Genomic DNA, 20,307 nt, shown 5'->3' on the forward strand with positions numbered 1-20,307 from the left:
GGATCCGTTATTGCCCCATTTTATCAATGGGAAAGCTGAGGTCAAGTTACTTACCAAGGTCCCAGAACTAGTAACTGGCAATGCTGGCTTTCGAACCCACGCGAACCAGCTCCAGAGCCCTGTACTCTTCACCGCTACGCTGGATTCTCTCTCTCTCTCAATCTGTCTGTTATCTGCATTTTGAACAGTTTGAAATGATTTTTCTAGGGAGGATTTAGAAAGCTGTCGCTGCCCCCGGGGGTGAAGGCGGGGGTGGGGGGGAGCTCTGAAAGACAAGGACATGCTAGGGCCTTTTGCTAAAGGGCAGGGATGGGGCCATGCCCAGCTCCCAGCCTGCTTTATTCTACTCAGCCCTCCCTCCCACAGAGGATGGGTGCTGCACAGGTGGCAACGCAGACAGGTGTGCAATGAAGTCCTTATGGGTGACATCTGATGTCTGGGATTTCCTTTAAAATATCTCAGCCCAATAAGGAAAAGGGGAAGAGGAAGGGGGAGAGTGCAGAGGGAAAGAGAAACTAATTGTCAAAATATGGATAATCATTGATGCCTGGCGCTAACACTCAGGGGTCCATTATACTATTCTGTCTGCTTCTGTAAGTGTTTGGACATTTCCTTTAGGTTTAAGGAAAATCAAAGTTTATGCTCTGGGGTCAGACAGATGTGAGTTCAAATCCCAGTGTTGCCACTTAGTAGCAATCCTTTATCCTCCCTGAGCCTCAGTTTCTTCTTCTATACTAAGGGAATAATAATAGTACCGTTGACATGATTGTTTACAACCCTGGGAGGCAGCTACGTCCGTCTATTGAAAACTGAGAATGGACCAAGCCTTGTGCTTCACATGCGTAACAATAACGCGAGGTGGGTTCAGACAGGCAATGGGACGTGTCCAAGGCCAAACAGGAGATAAATTGTGAATCCACACTTCCAACCCAGGTCCAAGTCCAGAGATCTTAACCACTGTCCTATCTGGGGCAGCGATTTGAGATTTGGTTCTACCCCCAATGCTGCCCTCAAGTCACTTTGTGGCCTCTGTACCAGTCAGGATGGGCTGGGTGATGCCACAGTAACAAACAGCCCCAATTTCCTGGTGCCTTACTACAAGAAGAAAGGTTTATTCCTCACACCACGTGTCCACTGTGGGTCGCCCGTGGCTCTGCCCCGTGTTGTCTCCACTCCAGGACCTGGCCTGACAGATTCTGTAGGGAACCTTATGGGTTTCACGGCATGGAGAGAAGAGACACGGCAAACTTCAAGCTTCTGCGCAGAAGGGACTCAAGTTGCTTCCACCCTACAAGGACATCCCCATTCTTTCCACGCTGGTTCTGATGACCCTTAGATCCACATGAATGGTGGATCAGTGGCTAGATGAGTCCAGCTACTTGCTGAGTGACTCAGATGAAGACCTCTGGGTCTCCATAGCTCGTCTACAAAGCGAAGGCTGTAATGCTTACGTCAGAGGACATTAGATATGTTGGGTGAAAACACACACACGGTGCTAGCCAGAAGTATCACTTCCTTCCTCTTTCCTTTCAATAGCATTCGAACTATGATCATTTACTGAGTGCGTGTTACTCACTAGGAACTCTACATTCTTTCACCTTTTCAGGCACTATTATATGCCCATTTTACACGTGAAGAAAAAGGGACTAAGAAAGAGGGAGGGACTTGCTCAATGATTTACATGTGGTCTCTCGGTCCCATAACCACCCCTCTCTGCCCTGTAATGCTGGGGCTGGGAGTCTGAGAGCTACATTCCCAGTCTCCCTTGCTGCCTGACTTCAGGAAAGAGGAGGCACTGGAGATCAGGAGGTAAACGAAGGTAAGAAATGCTTTTCCTTCTCTCTTCTTCTGGCAGCATCTATGGAAATGGCTGTGGTGCCTCCTCCGTGGCCCCAGCTCTGGCACAGAGCCTCCCCATCTGTGGTGCTCCCAGATCGCGGTAACACCACCTCGTCCCTTTTGCTCCCCCAGCCCTAGAGGTGGCAGCTGGTCCCTGCAGTTGATAATCTCCAGGTAGCCCCATGCAGTGATTGCACTTTTCCAAAACTGACCACAGCAATATTTCCAGGCCCACATGCTCTTTCAGAACCTTGTAACTCTTCACTTCCCACCAAGAATGGAGTCTATTTCCCCTTCCCTTGAACCCAGATGGACTTTTGTCACTGCCTTGGTGAACAGAATGTGCAGAAGTGATGTTACATGACTTCTAAGGCTAAGTCATAAAAGGCACGCTTTTCTGCATAACACTCATTGCCATCTGGCATAGTTTACGTGATATTTATTTGCTATCTGTCTCCCCTGCTAAAACATGAGCTCCACGAGGGCAGGCAATTTCATTTTGTTTACTCTCTATCCCCAGAGTCTAGAACTGTGTTGGGCACATAGTATGCGTTCAATAAACGATGACTAAATGAATGATGAATGAATTGTTTTGGCCACATTTCTTTTAGTTCGGCTTGCTATTACTTTCAGCTAAAAGCAAACGGCCTCGGGCATTCCATCTACCGTGAGTTCCCCATTGTGCAAGTTTGGATGTATTATGTCCCCAAAAACGCCATGTTCTTTAATGCAATTTTGTGGTGGCAGACGTATTAGTGTTGATTAGGTTGGAATCTTTGGATTAGGTTGTTTCTGTGGAGATGTGACCCACTCAACTGTGGGTAATACATTTGATCGGATTGTTTCCATGGAAGTGTGGCCCCGCCCATTCAGTGTGGGTCTTGATTAGTTTACTGGAGCCCTATAAAACTCAGACAAAAGGAGCTCAGGGCTGCTGCAGCCAAGAGACATTTTGGAGACAGCCATTGAAAGCAGACTTTTGCTAGTCCAGAGTTTGCCTGGGAGAAACTAAGAGAACACCCCCAGATGCCTAGAGAGAAACGTCCTGGGAGAAAGCCACGTTGAAACTAGAACTCCAGAGCAGACACCAGCCATGTGCCTTCCCAGCTAACAGAGGCTTTCCGGGACACCACTGGCCATCCTCCAGGGAAGGTACCCAATTATTGTTGACTTATCTTGGACACTTTATGGCCTTAAGACTGTAACTTTGTAACCAAATAAACCCCCTTTATAAAAGCCAATCCATTTCTGGTATTTTGCACAACAGCAGCTATTAGCAAACCAGAGCACCCGTTTTTGCTCCTCTGCTCAATCCTTTGGGTTCCATGCTGCTCCAAAATGACTTTTGCTCCAGACTGAGTGCATTATCTCATGCCCACCCTGGCTCCCAGACATTGTTATCTGCAGGACCCCTCAGGTCCCAGGAACCCCAGCCCAAGATAGACCCCAGAGGAGAAAGTAGACTACATCAGAGCCCTATTTGGGGCTATAACTTCAAAAAAGGAAATCCAAACCACTCGGCATTGTGGGATGTAATTCATTCAGATTTGATTACAGCTGGGAGTTTGGGCCCAGGCAGAAGACAGACTTCTCACCCCACTCAAGCCCCCTGCCCACCCTGGCCCTGGTGGGAGTCGAATGGAGCACTCTAAAAGCCTGGGAAGGCGGTGGTCCCCATGCCCCACCTTGGCTCCCCTGGATACTGCTAGACCCTAAAGAAGGAGACAGAAGAAGGGGGAGTTGCTTCCCAGTGTTTGAGAAGAGACACAATCTGAGGGAGTAGCCTGGTCTTGGGGATCCCCTAGTTTGAGGAAGGAGGTTTAGTCTTTGGGGCCCTCTAGTCCGAAGGAGAATGTGTAGCCATGGGGGCTTTTCTAATCTGGGGAAGGAGAAAATCAGCCCCAGTCTGAGGGAGGAGGCAGTCTGGTTTGGGGGAGCCCTAATCTGAGGGAGGAGATTTAGCCCTAGTTGAACAGAGGCCTGAGTTCAGCAGGGGCAGGTGGTTTTAGTCTGAAGGGGGTAAAACAGCCCTAGTCTGAGGGAGGAGGTATGGACTTCGGTGGGGCATGGGCCTTAATCTGAGACGGAAGTAGCTCTGATGCAAAGAATTAGGACCAGCCTTGGGGAAGCTCTTAATCTCAAACAGAAGGCCTGGATTTGGGGAAATCCTAATCTGAGGGAAGAGGCTCAGCTCTGGTTCCTGATTTTCTTTACCAGAAGCTTCCAGGCCCCAGAAATGCCCCATGAGAGGGGAGCCAGGACGCCATCTGCCAACACAAGGTACAAGGAGGAGGAGCTCCCCCTGCAAGGGTGGCCGATTAGGGTCCCTCAGGAGAGCATCGCTGTGCCCAGGGCCACCACCAGCACCGGCAGGGCCGCGCCGAGGCGGGGTCCCGCGCCCAGTTGGCACTTGGAGTCCATGACGGCGCGCTGGCCGGAGCTGCAGTCGGGGCGGCCGGCGAGTCGGTGGCCCGGGAGCGCCAGGGGCCCCTCGGTCCGCGCCAGGGTCCTCCTGCACAGGGCGCGGGAGCCGCAGCCGCGCACGCTCACGTTCCGGCCGCCTGCGGAGACCCGGGCGTGATGAGGCAGGGCGCGGGGAGGCGCGCGCGCACACGCGTTCACAACTGCACGCACACTCGAGCGCACACGCGCGCCCCTTGCACGCGCGCCCCCCCGCGGACCGACACCAGCGCAGAGACGCTGTCCCCAGACTCAGGGGCGTCTCTGACCCAGCGACTTTCCCTAAAAACTCCCGCCGGTCCTCGTTTATGTTTCCCCGCATCGGCCTCGGGATCTGCCAGCATCGCTGGGGGTTCCTAAAAGATTCTGTCAAATCCAAAAGGACAGCTGGGGTCAGGCCAACCCCGGAGGGAAAGGCAGATCCTTGAATCCAGGTCTGTTTCTTGAGCTGGGGTCCTGTCGAAGTTTGCTTTCGTTGTTATATTTTTTGCCTTACACTCATTGCATGTATTATTTTACTTATGTATTAATAAATTAATATTAATAAAAATGAACTATCTTAATGACAGCCAGAGGCCACTCTCTATTTCACACATGCCCCTAAACGATTTAGTGCAAAGCTTTCTCTATTTTTTCCTAGGATTCTTCAGAGCATATGATTCAATATGATGTGATATATTTATAGAGAGATATAAATATCCAAATGTAAGCAGCTTATAGAAGACTTGATGATGGGGATATGAAAGTGAAATGGTCTTATTTTTCTAGTTAAAAAAGAAACCTCATAACAATTGTAGGTTATTTTTAAGTCCTTATGGTTTAGAGATAAATTTGGAAATACTTAGGGATGAAGTGATCTGATATCTAAGGTTGCTTCAAAATAACATGGGGCCGGATGGAGATAAAATTGGGTGTCGAATGGATAAACTTTGGAGTTGGTGACAGGCACACAGGGTTTATTGAACTGTCCTCTCTTTTACTCGTCTTTGAACTTCTCCAGAATTAACAAGTTTAAAAGAAAAGTAAGTCTCCCAGCACAGTTGGCGTTTGTCACGTTTTGCCGGGCACTGGTGTTCGCTGCTTCAGAGTAGAGTTTGAGAATCATTGCCCCGCCCCCACCCTCATGCTCACCCACCCGTCCGTGTGCACACGCACACACAATCACACGCACATCTCAGTCACACGCACAGCTCCCATGACACCCCCAGGGGCCCTCATACAAGCAACACAAACATACCCACACGCCCTGTACCCACCCAAGAAACACACAAATGCACACCCATACCGCTAGACGCACAACCCTAAGTCCCTAGCACAACCGATTCCTGGACAATGACTAACCGAAGGCCTGCTCCAGGCCACGTCAGCATTGCACACACACAACGGTCATGACTAGTGCTTACTGAATTTCATCAATTCCAAGACGCACGTGCCCCTCCCCTTCCTCCACATTTCGACATTTCTGAAATAGGGCCATGTCTTCCTGTCTGCCCATCGGCGTCATCTTAGATGCAGTGGAATGCATATATAGTACTTCCTGTCTTCTAGACCCCGTGCTGTCCCGTATGGTAGTTCCAGCCACATATGAGCACTTGAAATGTGGCTCGTCTGAATTGAGATGTGCAGTGAGCATGAAATATGCTCCAAATTCAGAGGACTTAGCAGGAAAAAAAAAAAAAAAACTGAATGTAGGGCATGTTTGTAATTTTTACATTGATTACATGCTGAAATGATAATTGGATATCTTGGATTAAATGAAATGAGTTATTAAAATAATTTCACCTGTTTCTGTTTTACTCTTTTAAGGAGACTACTAGAAAGTTTGGAGTTATATATGTGACTCCCAATATATTTCTATTGGACAGTGCTGAGCAAGAAGTTTAATGAGCTCTCTTTAGTTCTCACAACAGTCTTATGAATTAGAGACTATTATTGTTTCCTTTCTTGGATGCAAAAATTGAGGCACAGAGAGGCAAAGTCAATTGCCCAAGGTCACCCAGCTTATAAGTGGTGGAACCAGGATTTGAACCTGGACAGCCGGACCCCAGAGTCCTGCTCTTATCCCCTATCCCTATCACTTCTCTCATGAGCTCACTGGATCTTCCCAACCCTGTGAGGTGTGCCTCCACCATCTCTGTTAACCAGAGGAGACACTGGAGGCTCAAAGAAATGAGGCCGCTTACTTCAGGCTACACAGAGATTAAGTGATGGAGGTGAGACCTCAAGCTCAGGCATGCCTGTCTCCAAACCCAGGGCCCTAAAACTCACTCACACACATGCACATGTGCGCACAGACACACACACACACTAACCCCATTACCTGCTTCAGGTACCAGGCTCAGCTGGACACACTCGGTCTCCCCACTGGGACACTGCTGGTAGAAGGAGGCATTGCAGGGCCCCGGGAGGTCCCAAGAACACGAAGGACACAGGAAATTGCTCAGAGTTTGTGAGGCTGGCAGAGGCGCTGTGTCGGAGAGGGTGAAAGTCAGCCAAGAGGATGCTCAGGTCTTCCCAGGGCCCTCAATGCACCCAGGCTCTACCACAGGGGAATGACCATCATGGAACTTCCCACCAAGCTGGGGTCGGGACACCTTAGGGAAGCCTGATTGGGGAAGTTTCCCACCCGTCTGCCTTCCTTCCTCAAGGCAAGCTCTCCTCCAAAGCCACCTCACCACCTCCTTGGACACCCATCTGACTGTTCTCTGTTGGCGTTGTACCCAGAGGAGTGGGCTCCTGGCAGTTGCCTTGGCAACAAGAGGTGTTGACCCAGAAGCCAAAGTCAACACTGTAGGTCAGGGCAGAGATGGAGGTGTTGAGCTCGCAGTCCTTGGAGGCCACACAGGAACCATTTCTCCAGACGACAGAGCTACCGTTCCCCAAGGCTGTGGAGAGGTGGACAGGCAAGATAGAGAAGCCACCACCCGGCCAAACCCTCACAGTCCCTCTGGGTGTCATCCCAACAGTGCAAATGAGAACCCCAACAGAGCACTCAGAGCCCGCCATGGCTGTCAAGACACATAGTTCAGGAAGCCTTGGTGCCCTGCCTTCTCACCTTGGGGTACGACTTGGCTCTGTACCTATGACGTCTCCCCAACCTGACGATGAAGACCTCATGGGCTGAGGCAGAAATTTCTCTGGGATCCCCCAAATGCCCAGCACTGGGCCTGGAACACTATCTTTTCTAGTCCTACTTGTGCTGTTGGAAGACAGCAAAGAGCCTGTTTCTAGAAGAGACCAGTATTCCCTGGTATGAGGATAGACCAAGAGGGGCTTTAGGGGACCCCCTGCCCAGAATGTTGCAGAAGATACCAAGATGGCAGCAACTGTGTCTCCCATCCCACGTGCTCTTTTCCAACATGATCCATCAAGAGATGAGGTTGACCTCCTTGCCCCTTAAATCTGAGCTGGCCCTGTGGCTTGCTTTGACCAATAGAATGTGGTAGAAGTAAATTGTGTCGGTTCTGGGGCTTAGTCCTAAAGAGGCCTGGCAGTTTCCACTCTCCCCACCTGGAAGCCAGCCACCAAGCTATAAGGAAGCTCCAGCTGAGCCACTGAATCATGAGAGGCCACGCAGAGAGGGGCCCTGGAGAAGGAGAGGCTGTCTTAAAAGTCCCAGCCCCAGTCGAGCTCCCAGCTAAATGCAGCCACATAAATGACCCCTGCCTTCACCGCCTGTTAAAGCAATCATTGTCGCTTTAAGCCACTAAGTTTTAAGATTTATTATTTTGCAGGAAATACCTGAAACAAATACGGCATCGGATTTTTAAACTCAAACTACCTGCCCTCTCCCACTGCACCCCGGCCTCTCTCCTCCAAGGCCAGGAAAAGGCTAAAATGGCAGGAGCTGAGGCAGCAGACACTGGAGGGCCAGAGAAGTCTGGGAGGGCGTCAGGCCCCGTGTCTGCCCCCCTCCTTCCCCCAGTCGTGTTCCCTGCCTCCGTGGGTGCTCACCTAGGACGCCTGATGTCTGAAGACAGTAGCTCCTCTCCGCCAGGCAGGGGAAGGGGTTGCAGTGGTGTGGGTCCGAGCAGGTGAAACAGACGGTGCGCCTGGCCTCTGCTCGGGTTGCAGTCACCTGGGGTCCTGGAGGGAGCGGAAGAAGGGCTGGCTGGGGGACCGCCTGTGTCTGTGTGTGTTTGTGTGTGTGTGTTTCTGGGCACACTGGAATGTGCCCATGTGTGTGCACATCTGTACTGGTGCAGTTTGCATGTGCAAGTACACCAGCCTGTTTCTCTGTGTGCATGTGTGACTGTGAGTGCTTGCATTGCACTCTCTGTTATGTGTTCTGGAACTTGTTTGTCTGCAAGCCGTGGGGATGTTTGTGTGTGAGTACATGACTATGTGTATAGCTGAGAACATATCTATGTGTTCATGTGCATGCGTATAAGGCTGGTTTTGTGAGTCCGCGTGTGTTTCTTTGTCCGAGTGTGGCTGTTTCCAGCAGGGTTGGGGGTGCTTGGATATATATGTTGGTGGTATGGATGTGAACATTTATGGATGTGGGTGATGTTTCAGCGTGGCTGTGTGTGTACATTTCATGCTTTTGTATATTTGTGTGTTTGTACCTGTCTCTTTCCCAGTCCAGGTATATGTATCTGAGAACCAATGTGTCCAGGAATGGATATATTATGTGCCCGTAGGAATTGTATATCGAAAAATCCCATGCCCCATCTTCTGGTTGACAGTAATCCTATTTTTTCTCTTTTCCTTCCCATATTGTAAATTTTGAGCCCCCAGGTCTGTCTTTTTCTTCTTCATTGCAATTATAAATTCAATCTACTGCTTAGTTTTGAAAAGTAAAACTCCTAGCAGCTGGTAATCTGCAGAAGCTAAGGCGAGAATGTTCCCCCTTTGCCTGATGCCTCTGCTGCATCACAGCACGTCCTTGCCGATGTGACTTCTAACAAATGCGTCTTCTAAGACTCCGGTGCCGAGGAAACACTTCTCTCTCATCGCCTTTCACCTCTAAACTGTCTGTAATTTTGTGCAGTTGTCTCGCTTAACAAGCTGCTGCCCCGGTAAATTCCATTTCAATTAACATCTCTCTCTTCTGGGAGACAAAAATTATTGTGAGTTTTCTTTGTTAAGCCAAAAGACTACTGGCAATTCTGCATTCTCCACAAAAAAAAGGAAATAAAATAAAGAATAATGGAGACTCTCAGGTTTCTTATTTAAACAGAATTTGGATCTCGGATCTCACTGTTATCAGGATGTTCGTGTTTATAAATGAGTGCACCTCCATAGATGTGTTTGGGGTACCAGAATATAAATGTGATGTTTGTGGATGTTTGTGGATATGTGCCAATGGGGTTTCTGCTTCTGAGGGTGTCAGTTATTGTGTGCGTGTGTGCGTGCGCACATATGGTTAATTGCTCTCCCTGGGAACGTTATCGTTGGAGGAGGAGCACTGTGGGAACACATAGGATTGGGAAGGGTATGCGGGATCCAGGCAGTGGACAAAGGGTGGGGTGTCAGGAAGGCAGGGGCCAACGCACCTGGCTGTGTGGGAAGAGCCAGCTGGATGCATTCAGGACTGGCGGTGAGTTGAAATCCAGACTCCTTCAGGCCCAGGATGGCATTCTTTGGCAGATGGCAGACCTCCGGGGTGGCACAGCCCTTCAACATTTGGGGATGCCCTGCAAAAACAGAGGGAGCCTACATGGGCAGTCTCAGCGACAGGACCTCCCAACTTGGCTGTCTATCTTTCTCTGTTTGAAACAACCCATCTCTCTTGGCAGCTTCTTTTGGTAGTTCTATATGATTCATTTTCAAACCTGCCTGGTCAATTTTTGTATTCTTTTGTTGTCTGCTCATTTCTGTGATTCTAACTTTACTCCTTTAAATGTATCACATATAGTTATATTATATTCTGTAGCTGATGATAACAATAGCTGAACTCCTCAGGGGTCTGCATCTGTTGTTTGTTGTTTCTGCTATCGCTGATGGTGGCTTATTTGTGTTATTCATGAGCTTTGATTGTGAGCTCATATGTGGTTGATGTGGATCTATGGGAATCCTAGGGATCCACTTTGAAAATGCTTTTCCCTGTAGAGGATCTGCTTTTGTTTCTAAAAGTCAGGTGGTGCTATAAGCCTGGGGTCATTTCAGCCTCCTTCTGAGCTCCCTGAGTTAATGTGGGAGTCTAAGGGTGTGGTGGGTTTGAAACCGTTTGCAACCCAGAAAAACATGTTCTTAAATCTAATCCATTCCTGGGGGTATAAACCCATTGTAAGCAGGACCTTTTGACAAGTTTCTTCAGTTAAGGGTGATCCACCTCATTCAGGATGGGTCTTCATCCTCTTACTGGAGTCCTCTATAAACAGAATGAATACAGAGAAAGAGAGAGAGACAGCCACAGAAGCAAGAATCAGTGAAACCCAGAAGAGATGGGAGAGATGGCAGATGCCGTCATGTGCCTTGCCACACGACAGAGGAGCCAAGGATCACCGGCAGCCAGTCTTCGGGAAGAAAGCATCGCCTTCACGATGCCTTGATTTGAACATTTTCCCAGCCTCAAAACCACAGGCAAATAAATTCTAATTGTTTAAGCAGACCCATTTCACGGTATTTGCTTTGAGCAGCCTAGGAAACTAAAACAGAGTCACCTTCTCAACCATGCTGCTGGCCCAAGACCCAAAGCAGCCTGTTATCAGCATTTGCTCTCGGCACCACTGGGCCTTTCATGTTAGCTTTCCCTCCGGTTTCTGCTTGTTTTTCTTTTGTTCTGTGTCGGAGCCCTTGAGAATTTCCATTACTTCCTGCCAGCCTCCAAAGAGCATGGCAACATATGTTCTGTAGAGGATCTAGTTCATTGGTAACACTGGCTTACCAAGAATGGTAATGGGGGGTGGGGGGTGGAAAATGGGAGTGGTCTGTCCTGGGAGAAGGGATACATTGTCTGTAGATGATTTAAAAACCATGACAAAACCTACTAAAAGTCAATCTGCTTTTTATTATCACCATGCACCAGCGATTCTAAACAATGCCAGTGATAAAATACTCCTCCCCATCGGATAGGCCATGCCACTGCTTAACCCCACCCCAAAATGCCGCTATTTGTAGCGGAAAGTCCTTCAGAAAATCTAGTCTACCATACCACCAGGAGCAGCAGCTCAGGCCACCTCTTTGTAGTGTTTTGGTTTCAGAATTGGTCTCTCCTCTGGCCAGTGATGGTTCTGTCTTAAGCCTTTTGCTCAAAAAGCCTCTGCTCCAACCATTTGCAAACACATGGTGGTGATTTCAAGATACATCTGTAAATTCCTTGATACATCAAGAGGCAGGGGTCTAGGTCTCCTCCTCCTAAAACTGGATGGACTTTCTGACCATTTCAACCAACAAAACCTGGTAGAAGTGACACGCGTACTCGCTCTTGAGGTCTTCAACTGCCATGCGGAGAGCCCAGAGGTAGCTGTGATGAGAGGACGCCCCATCTAACCATTGTGGGGGAACCACATAGAGAGGCCCTGACAGAAAATTAAAAAGTATTTGCAAGATCCCTTTGAGCGACTGGGGAAAAATGTGGCAATATTAAACTTCCCTATCTGGGGAATTACTGATATTCTCACAAGCATTGGGGACTACTAATTTAGTAGGCCAGCCCCTCAATCCTGGGGCTTGCCCTTATGAAGCTTGTTACTGCAAAGGAGAAGCTAAGCCTACTTATAATTGTGCCAAGGGTCACCCCCAGAGGACCTCTTTTGTTGCTCAGATGTGGCCTCTCTCTCTAAGCCAACTCGGCTGTAAACTCACTGCCCTCCTCCCTACATGGGACATGAGTCCTAGGTGTGTGAGTCTCCCTGACAACATGGAACATGACTCCCAGGGATGTAAATCTCCCTGGCAACGTGGGACATGACACCCAGGGACGAGCTTGGCCCTGGCATCACAGAATTGAGAAAGCCTTCTTGACCAAAAGGGAAAAAAGAAATGAAACAAAATAAAATTTCAGTGGCTATGAGATTTCAGATCAAGTCAAGAGGTCATTCTGGAGGTTACTTTTATGCATTATATAGATATTCTTTTTTAGTTTCTAATGTATTAGAATAGCTAGAAGGAAATACCTGAATCTGTTGAACCCTAATCCGGTAGACTTGGTTCTTGATGACGATTGTATGACTAACTATATAGCATTTATAATGTGACCAGATGATTGTGAAAACCTTGTGACTGACACTCCCTTTATCCAGTGTATGGGCAGATGAGTAGTAAAATAAAGACAAAAATCTATATAAATAATAGGGGGGGATAAGAGGTATGGGATGTTTGGGGGGTTCTTTCTTCTTTTCCTTTTCTTTATTTTGGAGTAATGAAAATGTTCTAAAATTGAGAGGCCCTGAGACGACAAGGAGAGGGAGAGAGCGGCCCACCTAGGAGATGCCCCCTAGCTCCCAGCTGCCAGCTTGTCTGCTGCACTATCTGCTCTTGAAGAGCCACCATGTAAAGTTCCCTGCGCCTGCTATGTTGTGAGAAAGCCCAATCCACCTGGGGTGGCTTGGAGTTATACGCCCCAGAAAACATGTTCTTAATCTGAATCCATCCCTGTAGGAGTGAACCCATTGGAAATAGGACCATTTGATGAGGTGACGTCAGTTAGGGCGTGGCCCAGCTGAATCAGGATGAGTCTGAATCCCATTGCCCGAGACCTTACAGAGAAAGAAGGCCACAGAGAGAGACGCTTTGGGAGGTAGCCAGAAGCTGGAAGTCAAGGGAACCCAAAAAAGAAAGGAGAAGATGCCACCATGTGCATTGCCAGGAGATGGAAAAGCCAAGGAACCCCGAAGATTGCTGGCCAGCCAGAAGATCCCGACCCCAGGAGGAAGCCAGCCTTCCAGCCTCTGAAACGGTGAACCAATGACTTTCCGTTGTTAAGCCAACCCCTTGTACGATATTTGTTTTAGCAGCTGGGAAACCAAAACACCAAACAATGTGGAAAAACCACACAGAAAGGGCCCGAGTCTACATGGAGGGGGGGGGATGCTCAGCCAGCCCCTGGCAATTCCAGCTCCCGCCACCCTTGAACCGCAACCACCCAAGAGATCCAGATGTGTCCAGCTGAGCTCTTTCTGAATTTCCAGCCCACAGAAAAGGTAAGAGATAATAAAATGAGGGTTGTGGTTTTGAGTCATTAAGCTTTCAGGTGACTTGTTACACAGCGGTAGATAACTAGGACACACGTGCCAATGAGCCCTTACCTCCACTCCACGTCCCGTTGAGGGTGACACACACGGTCTGGTTCCCGGTGCAGCTGATGACTGAAAGGGAGTCACACGGGGCCAAATTGTCCCCAGAACAGTAGTGACACCTCACGGCGTTGGGCTGGGCCTCGGAGACTGCCTCTGGTGGACGTGGTGGGGTCAGTGGGAGGGGCTGAGGAACCCCCACTTGCAGCCTGCCCTCCCCCCACCAGCCCTCCTGTCTGCCCTCCCTCTCTTGCCGCCTCCACACACAATCCAGGGCATGTTCCTCCAGATTAGGAGTCGTTTGTTCTCAGCCACCTCCTTCCAGCCCCTAAGCACTCAGTCTGAGCAGTGAACAGAGCAGAAGATGGAGTTGACCCCAAACTATTAATCTGTCCTAAACAAGTCTTCATTCCCTGAACACTTCTTGAGTGCCTACTGGGTACCACGCAGCAGTGGGGGCCACTCCAAAGAAGAAATCCCTGCCCTAGAGACCTTGTCTTCCAAAAGAAATCAACAAGTGATCTTGTCTTAGGTTTACGATCCCATGGTGTTCTGCAAAAAGCAGAACCACGGCTTTGGGGTTCTCCACCCTCTGACTGATTTTTAAAGCTTTCTTAGAGATCCAAAACATTTAAAAGGAAGCTGTCAAAGCATATTTTTCCTAAGTAAAAAATAAGCCATGAAGAGTTATAAAAGTAATTTTGGCTCATACTGAAACATTGGCAAATACAGAACAGTAGACTAAAGAAAACCTTACTATGAAACTGCTATTTGTGGCAGGAAAATCCTTTGAAGAATCTAGTCCATCACACTGCCAGGAGCAGAAACCCCCCAAAAAAGCTTTTTTGGCTTCGGAGTTGGTCTCTCCTCTGGCCAAGCATGGTTCTCTCCCAAGACTTTTTCTCAAAAAGCCTCTGCTCCGATGATTTGCACACACATAGTGGTGATTTCAAAACACATCCACAAGAAGGCCACAAGTAGCTACCGAGCACTTGAAATATGTCTGATCTGCTTTGAGTAAAATCCGCTGTAAGTGTAAAACACCCAGCTTTGTATGACTGCTCGGTGTGTGAATATATCTTAATACAATTGAATTAAAAAAAAAAGCTTAGTTTGAAAAAAAAGAGAGATCATTATTAATTTTTTATTGATTATATATATGCTAAAATGGTAATATTTTAGATACATTCGCTCAAATAAAATAGATTGTGAAAATTAATTTCACTTGTTTCGTTTTACTTTTTAATGTGGGTGCTAGAAAACTTTAAATTACACATTGCATTATATTTCTATTGGACAGTGCTGAAAATGGCTGGTAACCCCAAGTGTGGCACAGTCTCAGGTCTCCTCATTACAACATCTGCCAAATACATTTCGTCTTTGGAGAAATAACCAAGAAACAAAAAGTGATCTGTATCACCACCCAGGGACTGGGCTCCAGGGAAGCAAAGGACGCACTGGGTGCAAAATTTAAGGAGGCGCTGACTCTCAGGGTCGTGCGAGTGCAGGGTCAGCACCTGAGAGTGTGTGCCTCCTTAAACTTTGCACCCCAGGTGCCTCATTAGCTCCCCCCCCACACACACACCCGGCCCTGTCACCACCCATAACATTCCCTCTTCTGCTTGACTAGTCTTCAGGGGAGCCTCTCTCCAAGGAGAAATAAGAATCCTGGGCTTCTCTCCAGCCCCCCCAAAACCGAATATGCACAGCTATAATTTATGGAGTCCTACAATATGCCAGCCTCATGCAAAACTTATTTCTCTTGTCCCAGTCAGCCAGACAGGAAGCCGCAGAGCCAGAAATGGAGGCCCAGGTCCCATGACCCCCCACTCTGGCGTGTGACACCCCAGCCCCTCCGACGTACCTTGCATGGTGGGCCTGCTGCAGTTGTTTTCACAGCAGGTTGTGTTGACCCAGAGACTTGAGTTGGGGCCATATGTCAGGGCATAGATGCCTTCTCGGCACTCCCCAGGGGCCACGCACGACCCGTTCTCAATCAGAGCTCCATTCTCTGGGGACAGGGGTTGGGGAAGGAAGATTAGAGCTCCCCCCAAGCCCTCCCAGAACTCTGCCCCCCTGCAGCAATCCCCAAGGTAATCTAGAACCTCAGCTGGCGTTGGGTCCACCCCTGCTCCTTCCCCGGTGGCGCCGAGCTGAGCTATGAGGCGGTTTGTACCCTCTGGTCCCACTGGGTGGCCCACCCGTGAGTCTCCCCTCCAGCCCTCAGTCACCCCCTTTGTCCACCCTCTCGGCCAGTTCCATCTGGTTGCTCACCCAGGAACATCTGGCTGAACGAGCAGGAATCCTGGGCAGAAGGACACACTATCTCAGTGCATTCTCTCTTCAAAGAGCAGGCTGGACATGTCCTGGAGGTCCCTGTTGGGAGGATGAGGGGATCAGACTCCTGGGGAAGGGGAAGGCAGGGGGAGAAGTTCAAGGAACATTTTCCTGGAGGAGCATGAATTGACTTTCCAGGTGGATGAAACAGCACAGGGAAAGGCCTGGAGGTGGGAATCTCAAAACCTCCAAGCTGAAGCCACTGGCAGTTTCCATCCAACCTCCTAGTTCTCCTCATAGAATTTTCTCCAAACAGCATTTCCCTCAGAGTCCCAGAATTGAGCAGATGAAAGCGGAATTCCCATTATTAGGCTGGTCTGGGGCGATTTCCATCTGTCCACGCCTCTTCTTGGAGCTCCAGCAGGGTCCCTGGGGCACAGTCGGAAAACCCCTGGCCTAGTCTCATAACTTTTTGTTATAGTTGAGGAAGCTGAGATCTGGAGGAGGTTTAGGGGCTCACCCCAGGTCACATGGTGAGGTCCTGGCTGGGTTCCAGGCCACCTAATTCCCATCCCAGTCCAAATGTTGGCAGAACTATAGTCAAGGGGGGACTGGTGGGAGAGTAAAGGAAGAACTGAGCCTGGGGATCCGCTCAGACAGGCCTGGTACTGCTCCGAGCCCCTCAAACACGTTCATTCAACTAACACCCCCAACAGTGCTCTGAAGCAATGTCATTCTCCCCACCATTTCACAGACTCTGGAAACCTGAGGCACAGAGAGGTTAAGTAGCTTGCCCAACATCACACAGCAAAGAAGTAGTGGAGCTGGGATTTGAACCCAGGCAGCCTGGCTCCAGAACCATCACTGGTAGACATTAAGCCCAGGTAGAAGGAATGAGGGAACAGGCACTAAAGTCAGATGTCCCATTGCCCATGTGCCCTTGTGCCTACCCTCTCCCCCTCCGAGGGTCCCAGTGACATATTCTCACCTGCCGGGGCACCCAGCGCCGCCAGGAGCGCCAGAGCAGGAATGAGACGGAGCATGATCCAGGCCACAGAGAAGGAAGCAGGCTGAGGGTGCCCCGTCCTTTTATTCCAGGGCCTTGGCTAGGGTGGCAGCCCCGGAAGAGGGAGAACAAACAGGCCCCAGGAGATAGAGGCTCCACCCGCCATCCTGGCCACTGGGACGCCCGGCGAGGAAGGGGCCTTAGCAAGCATTAAGAGGGGGAAACTGAGTCCTGAGGGGGGGTGGTAGAGGCCCGAGGCTACTCAGCAAGGCCAAAGAAGGATAGAAGGACATGTTTTTATTGTCATTACTAAGAGGCTACCTGGTCATTCCACACAGATGTTATCTCCCCAAATCTTGCCTTAGTCCTTCAAGCCACTGTCGTTGGCTTCAGGAGGGATGTTCCAAATGCTCGGCCATCAGTCAGCACAGGCCAGGTTATGCCGCTGGAACAAATCTGCCACTTGTGGGAGCAGTGTCCTGGGGGCTCTGCCAGCCTGGAGTCCCCCTTCGTGGCTGGAACATGGTGGGTATCTGTGAGGGTGGAGGCTCGGGATGACTTGGGGGCCACTCAGGGTCGTGGACTTCTACCATCCAAATCTGGAAATATCTCAGTATTTCAACAATCAATTTCAACAGCTGAAATCAGCCCCAATTTCCCCATTTAACTGAAGAAGAAATTAAAGCTTAGAGCAGTCCAGTGCCGTCTCCAAGGCCACGGAGCAAGAAAGTCGGCACAACCAGGGTTCAAACCCAGATCTCTCTGACTTGAGGGGAGACAGCCCCCCACTCCCACCCTTGCCTGGAAACTGGCCTGTCCTAGCCAAACGGGGACTGCACTGCCCTTGTGCCCCTGCGTCTGACTGGGTCTTGATCTGCACATCTGTTCAGTGGGAAGAAGGCTGACTTCACCTGCCCCACGAGAGGCCTCCTAGGCCTGCTGCTCGGCGCGTCCATCAGTCACCCCTCCAAGAGCTTTGACCACCCCCACCCCACCTCTCCTTTGGGGTGACCCCCAGTGGATGCCCCTTCCCCTGCTTTTGGACTCAGCATCATTATCCACTAAAAGGCTGGAACCCAGAGCCTGGGTTCCAGTGAGTGCCTGATACATGGAGGGTGAGTCCTAGAGATGCTGAAGCTTGAGGGAGGCCACACACACACCTAGAGGGGAGAAAGAACACCTGCAGCCTGACAGCCTGGGTTCAAATTCCAGTTCTGCCTCTTCCATGCTGGGTGGCCTTGGGCAAGACATGTCACCCATTTGAGCCTCAGTTTCCTCCTTGGTAAAATAAGGCACTAAGAGGACCCACCTCAAAGGGCTGCTGTGAGGACTTCATGAGTTGGCAAACAGAGAGCGCTTAGAACAGGGTCTGGCATACAGTAGGCACTTTATAGGTGTTGGTTGTTGCTATTATTGTTATTTAGCCACGTGCCCGGCGAGGCTGGGATTGGCTGTTCTCTTGGCTCCAAGGGGAGATCCAAGCCAGAGAAAGGACCTACCCAAGGTCACGTCTCACAGGCCATGGAGCTTCCCAGACTCCCAGGTGAGGCCCCTTAATCAGAGTGTACATCAGGGAGTTTGCTTTGGAAGGTGCCAAGCCAGGAGGGGAAGATAAGAACCTGGGGGGCTGGATTTTCCTAAGGGGGTGCTGTAGCAGGGAGAAGTTTGGGGACAAGTCCCTTCTCCTTCCGGCAGACCCAAAGCCCCCTTGATCAAGAGAGATGGGAAGAAGGGAGAGTGGGGCCCGGGGGAGCCTCGAGTCTGGGAGGAGGGAGCGGCTCCCCGCGCTTGGTGACTAAAAAGGCCAGTCTCAGGAAGGTTAGTGCCAGGCTGATAACTCAGGCTGGGTAAACAGGCAGGAACTGCACAAACACGAGGCTTGTCTGGTAAAGTGGGGGGTGAAGGGCGGGCAGGCAGGAAAAGGACGTTTCGGTGACCTTAATTTGAAACCTGGAGGTGAGAGGACCTCAGAGGGGTTATTTTAAGGCATATACAAGCGAATGTGGTTGTAAATCCCATTTCCCTCCTTCTGTGCCCAAACGGCGGTGCCCGCTATACACTGTCTTCCACCCCTGGATTTTTCCACTCGACAATAACAACCTGAACCACACAGAGTTGCCTCTTTCTTTTTCCTGTGGGGTGATTGTATCTTGCACAGTCGTTTGGTATCGCTAACTATGATGCAGCGAATAACACGGTACCTGTATCATTTCACAAATGTGCCAAGTTCCCAGGAGTGGTAAGCGGTTTTGCTGTGTCAAAAGGTTTTTTATACATTGGTAATGTTGAAAGCAATTGCAAAATGACTGTCGTCAGGTTGTACCAATTTGCACTCACGCCAGTGATGTAGAAGAGAGCCTATTTCCCCACAGCCTCGCCAGCACAGTGTGTTTGCAAACCCTCTGGCCTCTCCCAATCCAAGAGGTAGAAAGGAGAGCAGGAGAAAGCAGAAGGCTATAAATTCTCCTTCCATCAAGAGTCTAAGCTGCTCTTGTGGCTTTTTTAACCAAGAGAATGTCACAGAAGTGATGCGGCCTGGCTAGGCCTCGAGAGAACCTGCAGCTTCTGCTCTTGCAGCTTCTGCTCGCAACCCTTTTCTACTATGTGAAGAAGTCCAGGTTAGTCTCCTGCAGAACGGGAAACCACACAGAGAGAGGCCCAGCCTTTCCAGCCAGCCCAGCTGGGAGCCTATACATACAAGCAAGGCCCTCCTGGACCCTCCAAGCCAGTCTAGACAAGTACAGCCCAGCCAACCCCAGAATCATGAGACATAATAAGTTTGTTTTAAGTTACCAGATTTGGGGGTGGTATAACAGCAAAAGCTAACTGATAAACATAGGATATTTTAGTGTTGTTTCTATCAAGAAGGTCAAGCAACTCTTCCCATATTTTAAAAGCCCTTTGTGCTTCCTTCTCTGTCCTTTGCTGACTTTTCTATTGATTCGTGGGCACTCTTTATATATGAGGAACGTTAGCCTTTGAATTGCAATGATTATTTCTGTTATTGCAGATAGGTGATGGAACTGAAGAGCTACAAAATGCTAAAGACAAGGAAAGTTTTCATTTTTGCACAAACACAGAATTTTTTTTTCTTCTCTGGGTTTCCTCCTTTCCCCAAGCCACCCTACCCACCTCCATGTAGCAAAAAGACAACATGGCAAAGAGGGCTGATGGAGGGAGGGAGGGAAGAGGTTGGCTGCTGGGAAAGAGTGGAAAGAAACTGCTAGTTCCTATTCTCTGTCCCCCTGACCCACCCTCAATGTGGCGGTTACAAACCTAGGCTGTAGAGCCAGATTGCCTGGCTTCAAATCCTAATTCCACCCTTATGAGTCAATTTAGGCAAGTGACTTAACCTTTCATGTTAGGGTCCTATCACTGCTGTAACAAACTGCCACCAACTCAGTGGTTTAAAACAACATACATTTATTCTCTTGCAGTTCTGGAGGTCAAAAGTCTGAAATGAGTCCTACAGGCTGAAAATCACGGTGTCAGCTGACTCTGCTCCCTGCAACAGCCCTGGGGGAGAAACCTGTTGCCCTGCCT

The 20,307-nt window shown here is 49.5% G+C and overlaps 2 protein-coding genes across 3 annotated transcripts; both read right to left on the reverse strand.

Annotated features, from left to right (window-relative positions):
- Window positions 1–3,329: 3,329 nt before the first annotated feature.
- On the reverse strand, window positions 3,330–10,392 carry LOC119521947 (phospholipase A2 inhibitor and Ly6/PLAUR domain-containing protein). 2 transcript variants are annotated; one of them, XM_037820673.1, is made up of 5 exons: window positions 9,798–10,392; window positions 8,254–8,385; window positions 7,020–7,184; window positions 6,620–6,766; window positions 3,330–4,400 (listed from the first exon to the last, which is right to left on the reverse strand). In XM_037820673.1, exons 1-5 carry the CDS (start codon window positions 9,925–9,927, stop codon window positions 4,168–4,170), a joined length of 807 nt encoding a protein of 268 aa, XP_037676601.1. In that variant the 5' UTR covers window positions 9,928–10,392; the 3' UTR covers window positions 3,330–4,167. The 2 variants fall into 2 exon arrangements, with proteins under 2 accessions (XP_037676601.1, XP_037676600.1); XM_037820672.1 differs by having other exon boundaries at window positions 6,975–7,184.
- Window positions 10,393–13,208: 2,816 nt separating this feature from the next.
- Window positions 13,209–17,471, reverse strand: LOC119521963 (phospholipase A2 inhibitor and Ly6/PLAUR domain-containing protein-like). The gene is made up of 4 exons (XM_037820704.1): window positions 16,747–17,471; window positions 15,756–15,857; window positions 15,346–15,492; window positions 13,209–13,637 (listed from the first exon to the last, which is right to left on the reverse strand). Exons 1-4 carry the CDS (start codon window positions 16,799–16,801, stop codon window positions 13,465–13,467), a joined length of 477 nt encoding a protein of 158 aa, XP_037676632.1. The 5' UTR covers window positions 16,802–17,471; the 3' UTR covers window positions 13,209–13,464.
- Window positions 17,472–20,307: the final 2,836 nt, after the last annotated feature.

The sequence above is a fragment of the Choloepus didactylus genome, chromosome 27 (genome assembly GCF_015220235.1).
Source record: "Choloepus didactylus isolate mChoDid1 chromosome 27, mChoDid1.pri, whole genome shotgun sequence".
Lineage (NCBI taxonomy): Eukaryota > Metazoa > Chordata > Mammalia > Pilosa > Megalonychidae > Choloepus > Choloepus didactylus.